This window comes from Sphaeroforma arctica (genome assembly GCF_001186125.1).
Source record: "Sphaeroforma arctica JP610 unplaced genomic scaffold supercont1.408, whole genome shotgun sequence".
NCBI lineage: Eukaryota > Ichthyosporea > Ichthyophonida > Sphaeroforma > Sphaeroforma arctica.
This window is the reverse complement of record NW_014040150.1, coordinates 29007-38964: the sequence shown is the minus strand read 5'-3', so window position 1 is coordinate 38964 and position 9958 is coordinate 29007. Positions and strand designations below refer to the sequence as shown.

The following is a 9958-nucleotide window of genomic DNA, read 5'->3' as shown; positions in this document are numbered from 1 at the left end:
AGTACTTTCATCGACAGCAAGTTAGTGTTCCTGACAACGATGCTATGTGGCCCACTACATATGCACGTAGATGTAGCAGGAGGAAGCACAAATGCGCCCGACATTGACGTTGATACTCAGATGCAGATAGAGGTTGTCAATGTTGCAAACGCTGATGTAAGAGACCACGGGTCAAGAGAGTCTGGTTCCGCTACTGTCACTAGCAAGTTCACCTACACTCGAAGAGACTATGCAAGGTGAGCGGGCAGGCGTTATTAGTTATTAGATGATGATGCTTTAATAGAGTTGTACAGAACTAAGTAGTCAGTTGTCACTTTGGGGATTCGAAATACTGTACGAGTACAGTTATTGTATACAATTTTTTCTTTCTTTTATCGTTTACACGCGGGTCCACTTTGCTTTCCCTTTTCGATAAGTTGTCAACACCATTTCGCGCGTGATTCTGGCGACTGGGGGGCTGTTGTAGTTTGTACATTAGTTTCGGGACAAATAAAAAGTTATAGGTTCTGTCCTCTCTGGAATAGGTAAGGACAATACGATCTGACCTAAACATTGTTCTAACTTATATATGGCCAGGGTGTACACAAAGAACTTGTTATACTGTAACATCATTTACGGAATTGTGTTTGTGTACCACATTACATCTAAGTTGTACTAGGTTTTAAACACAATACATATTAGTGTGCATTTCAGTATGTATTATATAGGGATAATATTATTTATTTCAAAAATGGCAAGTATGTATGATACAATGTATGAATATATGGTATGGCTCTTATAGTCGCTGTAGTGGTTCAGGAAAGATTGATGGGAAGAAGTGGTCAGTAAATTCCCGTTTGAAACTTGGGCCAAGTGAGTCGACAATGGAAGATATGTGCTGAGTCAATTCGGGCCGGTGTTGACAAAACACTGTTACTATCGAATGTTCCATATATTTGCTTGCTGACCTACTAAGTAGAGTACCCACCTCTGTGGTGCGGACCAGTGCATCCGTAACCATAAATACAAAAACCACTGTATTGTCAGTGGTAAAAACGTTTATTCAGCGAATAGTTTTACTCACGATAGAACTGAACAATATTGCTCTGACTGTTCCTTTTATACCCAGAGTTTCTACCCTAAGTAATCAACTAAGAATACTATTGTCAAGTCCTCAACAGTTATAACTATTGAATTGCCTAGCCAAAAAACGAACATTGCACCCTTTACGAACATGTCCTACACTTATACCTGATATTCTCCGCCGCAAACGTGCCCGTGCTTGTTAGTATGCACCAGTGAACATTGTGTGTAGTCAATAACATTCAATACCTACAGCTTGCCCATGTTTTATTTACATGGTATGATCACACACACATGACAGCACACACCCGTTAACTACTTAACCATATAGCTCTTCTACTTGCCTTGAACACGTTAGCAAGCAGCTAAATCAGATGTAAGTTAGTTTCGTGGGTCTTTAGTGAACCATGTAAAAAACCCAGGCTTTCACACCCACCGTTTTCACACCCACCACCAAGTGTATCCTCACTGACAACCAGTTACCTTTCAGGACACTTTGCACCCGTAATTGCAATAACTAGGCCAAATTTGTCTCGATGCTAAAATTAGGACTACTGCGCCTGTTTTAAAAAAAAACAAAAAAACAAAAAAAATTATTTAAAAAAAACCCCCCATTGTTATTGAAATGCGTGTTATTCTTTAAAATATATATATTTTATAAGTATTTATGAATACCAGATGTCAAAGGTCTCTTGATCCCAGAACGATTCAAGTGGAATCAGACCTCACGCACACAGACAGTAGACATGGCTCTCTCGGGATTAGCTCAGCGGGTTGTGGTAGTCGCTGGTGCGACAGGCGGAATAGGACGGGCTATCTCTGAACTCTATGTTAGAGAAGGCTGCAAGGTTGCGCGTAAGTATGTATATAGTGCATCAAGAAAATCCGTAGTAATAAACGAAACTCTTCAGATTGAGCTGTTGTACTAGAACAAAAGCGGTGTGGGCTCGTCTCTTATTCTGAATCTTTCTAAGTAGTTGACTATTGAAGCACGGTGTGTCAAGAGACAACTATGATACTATCTACTTTACCCTAATACCAATGTGTACTTGTTGCTTGAGGTTCAAATCTTCGAGTGGTGTATGATATAGTTATGTTGTAACATCGCATATGCGCAAAGGATAGTTGTATTATGTACCTCCTCGTCAAACTTAAGCATTCAGTCGCGAATGGGTAGATGCTTCTCCTGTTCTCTATGCAAATATGAGGAGTCCTTTGTGAATCCTGTCTTAATAATTGCTCTCAGTCTAACTTTTGGTAAATACTGTGCCATCTAACGTCCTGGATCACAGTTCTGGGGCGTACCGAAAAAACCCTGGTTGAACTCCAAAGCCACCTACTTGAACTGGCGAATAAAGAACACGCAGAGAATGATAAGCAACTATCAGCGGTGTATGTTGCCACTTGCGATGTCACTGACAGCCCAAGCGTGAAGAAAGCGGTCACGGTGCGTTGTGCTGTGGCGATTTGTCCCGTATCTCGGCTTGTATATGTGCACGTGTTCGAGTTGTACCTTGTGTTGATTTGATTGTCTTATACCTCTTAACAAGCTCTGTTTCGAGTTACCAACTCTATGATTTGCTATGTGATATGGTTTCATATTTGCATGTGTTCGAGTTGTACCTTGTGTTGATTTGGTTGTCGTACACCTCTTAACAAGCTCTGTTTCGAGTTGCCAACTATGATTTGCTATGTGATATGGTTTCATATGTGCAAGTGTTCGAGTTGTACTGTTTATTGATTCGGTCGTCTTACACCTCGTTACTAGCTCTGTTTCGAGTTACCAACCCTATGATTTGCTATGTGCTATGGTTATGAGATATTTTATGATATCGCACGGTATTTAAAAGGTCTTTCACGAGAAAACTGATATACAGAGCGTACAGTTTGTTATAGTTGTCATTCGTACCAATATGACATATACTTTCGATTGTCGTCTTGCTGCTTGAGCCGGCAGAAGCGCTGGAGTGGTCGTAAATGCATATACCACATTGTTGGTGAACAGTCTTGCGGATGTTTGAGTACTTTGAGCGTGAGAATCTTCATTCCCAAGGTCCCTTAGCCACCTATTGATAAATACCCAGCGCACTTCTAAAGTGAGATGCACAGAAATTGTTTCCAAACTAGGGAACATTAATTTATTCATGTGCAGTCTAAGCCTTCGATGTGTATCAATGTATACATTATATAGTATGCAACGCAGACCCTCAGAGTAACTCCGAGTCAGCATGTTGATGCAATAGAGCGTTCCGATATGTGGAACATCGCATTAGTGTGATAGCTTGTTATTGACGTGTGCGTACGAAGAAAGGGCATTTGACGGCATGGGCGCGCTTCGTTCTGCATTAAGCTATATATTTTGCACGCAGTTTTGCTGTAGTGGAGTTTGTTTGTGCAGTTTGATTCAACGGTCTCTTGATATCGACTGAAGGTATGCATATACTCGTTGATAATCATCAGGACATCATCGCAAACATTGGCGCACCCGATATATTAGTAAACGCCGCTGGCGTGGCAGAGGACGGCCTGCTTTTACGGAGCTCGGACAAGTCTATACAGAATGTAAGTGACACCGCTTCATATTACTCGCACGTATACGTAGATAACAATAACGTAGTTCAGTCGCGTGCAGCGTGCGTACGGATATCATAGTCTTTTTGAATATCTAATCTAGTCGCAAATATTACAAATAGCCCCAGATTACAAGGCAATATCTAGCTACGAGCAAACTCGTGCTCTCTGGATTTGTATGGAAATACCTATTGTAGTTGACATGCATTATATGTTAAAGTATTCGAGTGCACTTGACACCTCATGGCAAACACTTGCACTTATCGTTTTGTACATTTGTATTATTGATTAGGCACTCTAGTGCACATAAACCACTCGGTATATCCCTTTGTAGAGAACGGTTCCGTTGTTGCAGAGATACAAATTATCCAATTTAAAAATACGCATCGAATTGAGATACTTGCTGCGATATGTGCGAAGTGGACAACAGTAAATGTACTCCATTGCTAGCATTGTATCTTCAGAATCATTCGCATATACACTCAAGGATTCCATTGAAATGACAATGACATGCAAATATGTATATTTAAGTGATATTTGTCTTCATGACTTGCCAAAAAGGGAACTACCTGTATAAGCATTACCGCCTTATTCTGGAATGTCCATCGCTGTGTATGGTACATTGATGTGAGGCTATCTCTTGCCAGGGTAATGAGGGGCCTCTCTCAGTCCTCAGATGTCAGGACAAAGTGTAGTAGCAACGATTATCTGTTTGGCTACCTTTTGATATATATTCTTCTATTTTGGTGTTTGTAGAATATAAATACAAATCTGATTGGTCCTATGGTAACATCACGCGCGGTGCTTCCGCCAATGCTTCGAAAAGGTATGGTAGCAACACTGCCTTTGTGTGGAGGAATCATTGTGGTCTCGAACTTATATACACGCTTGCTTGCATATACTGGGATGAGGTATTGGCACTTAGGCATAGCTGAGGGAGTTCAGCATTTAGGTCAAGTATTAGACATATGCGACATGTGTCTTTGTAGATCGAATACCAGGCCCGTTTTCACTTGCGAAGTTTGCTAGTTCATTCGTCTATAGTTTCTATCACAGAATGTTACCTATTGAAATAGAACACTTTTGCATGTTCGGCGGCAAGTTTCTACTACTATGCCACTTCAAGTGGGAATATATCGACTATTCAGTTACTAGGTATATATACCCGGAAGTCCTTCATATGATCTTTCATTCCTGATTCCCATATAGATTTACCGCCAGCACTGGTTCAAATTCTCGCTCTGACACTGCGATGTGACGGTTGTGTGACATTTGAGTCACAATTTCATTTTTGATTTGTTTACCCTCAAAAATCGGCTAAGTAGAAGTCCTAATATTAGGTACTCACCAAGTTGTGGAGTTATTCACAATCTAAGCGGTTGTGTAACACCTTGAGTTATGAAGGCTTTTTTTATGCGACAATTAGAAAAGCCAATGTAGTCCAGGGCCAACACCTTTTGTAATTCCCGTTCTACCAAGCTCATAAAGCCTGAGGCATTTCTGTCTGTATTTTGGGTCACAGATCGGTTGCACGGGTTCTGGAAGTGCTGTGATGATTGTCGCATACAACTAACCAGATATTGCTTATGCAGTAAAGGCACTGTTGTGCACGAATACGCCTTACCTACTAACGTGCTGCATATGGTCCACGTATCTGCCCTTGTTTGAAATCATTTGTTCAGCATCAAGACCCTTGTTAAAACGTCAGTACATATATTCTCGCATATTAATATAGTTTATTTTTGCCACCCTTTCACCAGGCGGATGCATCATTAATATCGGAAGTGTTGTGGGCACTCACGGCAATGTAGGCCAGTGTGCGTACAGCGCTGCTAAAGCTGGGCTAGTAGGTGTGTGCATAGTCCTCGGCATGTATTGAATCATTGTATGTAGGTGACTGAGCTATCCCACGTGGTAAACTGGGTTATAAAACGAGCACCGCTCTAGTATGCTGATAGGCACGTGATAGGCACGTCCGACTACGCGTTTAGTCCGCAACACACGTCACCTCCGAATGTTGAAAACGGATCTCTGACGTACTCACACGCGTGTAATGATGTTTATATGCACAGGCTTCACCAAGTCCTTGTCTAAAGAGGTTGGGAGCCGGGGTATCCGAGTCAACCTGATCAATCCCGGATACATTGAGACGCCCATGACGGCGCATATACCCCAAGAAAAAATAGATAAGATCATACAGAACACTACACTCGGGCGCTTGGGTACTACTGATGACATAGTGCAGGCTGTGCGCTTTGTCTCGACGTGTACCTTCATTACGGGCCAGGTGTGTCCGTCGTACGTTGCGGTAGCGACTTGTTTGCGTGTGCGTGGTTCGTATACTTTTGCGTATTCACTGTTGAGCGCATGTAATCAATGTGTGCTTTATACAAGTAGTACCGTCACAATATAAAGCTCATAGTCACGATGCTTGCTTTGCCAATTGTGCGATGTCGATGTGTACAAGTATATACCCAGCACACAAATCAAACACATCTGATGTTGACATATTTGAACTACAACGTACGCTTGCGTCAAATGGAGAGAAATTGCATAGTAGCCCACGGATTCGTTTCAAACACCGAACGGAATACACATGTACGATATATTCGCCCTTTTACACCTCTAGAACTCCGCCTTTTCTTAATATACCATGGCCACCTATGTGAACATTAGGTACTGCACGTGGACGGAGGGCTTGTGCTCTGATCTTCCCGAATTTATGCTGAGAAATAATCGCACGCCACGGTAGGCAATGCCGACCCACCAGGTGGCAGACCCACACGCGACTTGAGTATACCAAATGCACTCCGGGAAAGTTGATCTACTTGGAATATGTACCTATACACCGGTCGATTCTATCGAAGGCGATTTATACACCCCAGTCATCATTAGTGGTAGGCAGAAAGCAGATAAAGGCACCCTGCGCACTGTACTTTGACCCGGGTCACAGGTTTTGTCGACGTAGACGCCATTACGTGAGGAAGTGGATTAATCCCAACTACTTTCAAACGGGACTGTTTCCAGTGAGTGCGATTATCTCGTATGATTCTTCATCGTCTGCGACACACCTGTCCGTGTATAGGACGTACATCGCAGTATATGCAGAGTGAGCTTTGTACGAGAAGAGTTGCTGTAAAATGGGCCGAAACACCATATCTATCCCAAAGAAAATAAATGTTCTGTTGCTATGCCATACGTTGTGGTAATCAGATCTATCCATCGCACGGGTGATGTGTGTAGTTGTTTCGAGAGTATTTCCGTTCATAAACACTATACACCAGCCAGCTGCAGGTAGTACTTTCCTAGCAGTCTTGTATCGCTGATAAGGTGGTAGCTGGTAATATGGGTAAAGCCGACATCAACACCTTACAAATGAAAGCGTTGCCATGAAAGGCTATCATGCGAACTAAATTCTTAACCCAGTAGCACTTCTGCGTTTTTGAAGGCAATCTGTGGCCACGGGGACAGAAAAACAACTTCGATTACATCGGCGCATAAAGTTGTGTGACTTGGGACTGCTATAGGATCCGTATACTGTGTATTCCAGGACTTGGTTTCAGTCAAAATGTACACAAATAAGGTGCACTCACTCGCTCAACGACAATCGGTTGGCCGGCATATTTCAGGCGATAACCATATAAGTACTCTCAGTTCTGGTGACGTGCGTTGATATAGAATGTATTCTCAAGTTTCATTCATAATATTCTAGCTACTTTCTCTATATATATATACATCTCATCCTCTTGCCAGTCTCCACGTAGCCACCACTCATGCACACACGCACAAGTCTGTGAGTATACGGCTCTGTTCGTATTTCATGGCTTCGTCTCGGATGTTGCATGGCATCGTAGCGCAGGCCTCGCACTTTCACACACAGCTTTATGCATAGCACATGACAGCTATGTTGACACCAGCCCTTCCCTTTCCGATTGGACAGTTAGCCTGACAACAACTCTTCTAGAGTGACACGGGAATGCAGCATCCAGGCGACATTGTTCGTTCATCGCGCGTAGGTTGACACGGCGTCAATGATATAAGGGGCTGTGGTGTTGCAGTGGCAGAGGAAAAATTTAAACTCAATAAGGGTACAATAATGGAAACTTATACGCGGTTCTGATGTGCGAGTGACGATAGGAAAACCCCCAGGATGCATACGAACAGCCCTAATGATGCGAAGGCTTGCGATGATAATCGAATATTAAAAAACCCAATAAAAATACTAGATATACATATGTGCGCACAATATCGACAAGGCTGATAGATGCCATCGTAGGATGATATTTCAAAGATACTGAACATAAGCCACATCAAACAGTAGGGACAAGGTAAAGCCGAATAAAAATAACATAGCAAGCAAAGGACACCGATACAAGCCACACAACAGATCTCCAAGTAAACCAAGTACATAAAACCTTATTGCTACATATGGAGTGCTATAGGACTGCCCAAGCAAACTGCACCAAACACTATCTAGTAATAGATACGATACAATACAAATGAACTGATAGTGCAGCCAGAACAGCAAAAAAACAATAGCACAACTGATTCGCGAACGTGAGCATCCAAGTGGTCCGACCGCAAACCCACCACTGCCCATAATATAATGAACGAACTATACAGGCGTTGACCTTCGCCTCCACCATTGTCCTATCAGGACTCGAACAGCCAGCAACAGAAAACAGTTCTACAAACAAAATAGGAAACCACGAATATAGACCTATACTATAAAACAAAGGCACTAGTGTATACAAAACTGTTTCACTGTGGTTGGATAGGCATACCACTGCTACATACTCTACGGTATCATTGGTACTGTAATTCTCTATGTACTTTTTTGTATGCAGAGAGTACAACATTCTTGTCCAGTACAAATTAAATGAAATATATACAAAATTCTGTATTGATCTTTCAGAGGAGCGTTGTGCGTGCTATTTATATGTATATAACACATACATCACATACAACACACACATACACATATTTATATATATATACAACACGCAATACTCCTGTGAAACATAGCCTTCTAAATTATACAAGAAGGCTATGTGTGAAAGGTCAAAACAAAATTACGCTTTCTACCAAAATAATATCGTTTTCTATTGCGCAGCTGTTCTCGAGGCAAAAAGAAGATACAGATTCAATAACCTGATATCATTCAATAATTGATTGAGATACGATGTATTATTATGGTGTATGTGCAAAGTATCTGTGTCTACAAACTATTAATATACGGCATCATGTACAAGGCGACGTCAACATATGCTCACTTCATAGCTCAAAGCTTAACGATTACTCATCTACATCGGAATATAAAAATACACACGCACACACATATATATATATATATATATATACATATGCAAAGACGTATACACACAGATAATATAAAGAGAATCGAACCGACACTAACGTCATGCCAATGGAACGATCTCTTTTGACTTGCAAAGTATATACATCAACATACCAACACGGATGAGTCCAACGACCATTACGAACTGCTTGAGGTTAGACATGGCATGATCATGCATGAGTGCCTTATCCTCGGCGGTGGGCTTGTAGGATTCGAACATATTGGGTAAGTTGTCAGTGCTTCAGATGTACTTGTCCCTAGAATGTAGTTCTGATGTCCCGTGATTACCTGTTTGTACTGAAATCTACCAGATATCATTGGACTCAATGGAGCCTTGGTTTTTTTTAGTTGAAAATATCCTGCAGAACAACGTGACACTAAGTCGCTATTAATAGATCTATAATCATATCAGAATGTGTGAGATAATAATGTTCACTAATTTGGCATATGCGATAATAAAGACTTCGCTATCGGCTATTATCCTGACCTGTATTTGTCTATTACCGGAAGCCCGCCCTATTGCACGAATCGCAAAAAAAACGGACAATCGAAAAGTTGATGAGCTTTTTATATAACAAATACGAACGGTAAGTGTTGACACATCGCTGAATATATGGAGAACTGTCGTATATTGACATTCCCACCACATTACATAGATCTGTAGTGGTACATACTCGAGTCACGACCGCCTCCGTATGCCTGGATTGTTCCTAGTTTGTACCTCAGTTACACTCTTTCTGTCAAGGTTGGAAGTGCGGGATCAAAGATTCGCTCCAACGCTTACATGGCCAGCCGTAACATCTGAAGAGAATGGATCTACACTGAGCTGTGACATAATATGGCGGAAGGTAAGTGCGTGACTGGTGTGTTCTGAACCGAATCACCGGCTTGGTATACAAGCAGAAATACTCGTTAGCGTATACACATTATGCTATTCGTATATCGAATTACAATCGAATATATTTATAT

The 9958-nt window shown here is 41.6% G+C and overlaps 1 protein-coding gene across 1 annotated transcript; it reads left to right on the top strand.

Annotated features, from left to right (window-relative positions):
• Positions 1–1759: 1759 nt before the first annotated feature.
• On the top strand, positions 1760–6859 carry SARC_05972 (hypothetical protein). The gene is made up of 7 exons (XM_014300142.1): positions 1760–1917; positions 2355–2509; positions 3523–3624; positions 4390–4459; positions 5394–5483; positions 5706–5920; positions 6310–6859. Exons 1-7 carry the CDS (start codon positions 1809–1811, stop codon positions 6340–6342), a joined length of 774 nt encoding a protein of 257 aa, XP_014155617.1. The 5' UTR covers positions 1760–1808; the 3' UTR covers positions 6343–6859.
• Positions 6860–9958: the final 3099 nt, after the last annotated feature.

Bases quoted from the DNA above. Each gene is read 5' to 3' on its own strand.
- SARC_05972 (XM_014300142.1), top strand. From the start codon at position 1,809: ATGGCTCTCTCGGGATTAGCTCAGCGGGTTGTGGTAGTCGCTGGTGCG. The intron at 1,918-2,354 runs GTAAGTATGTAT...CCTGGATCACAG, and splicing joins AGAAGGCTGCAAGGTTGCGC to TTCTGGGGCGTACCGAAAAA. The intron at 4,460-5,393 runs GTATGGTAGCAA...CCCTTTCACCAG, and splicing joins TCCGCCAATGCTTCGAAAAG to GCGGATGCATCATTAATATC.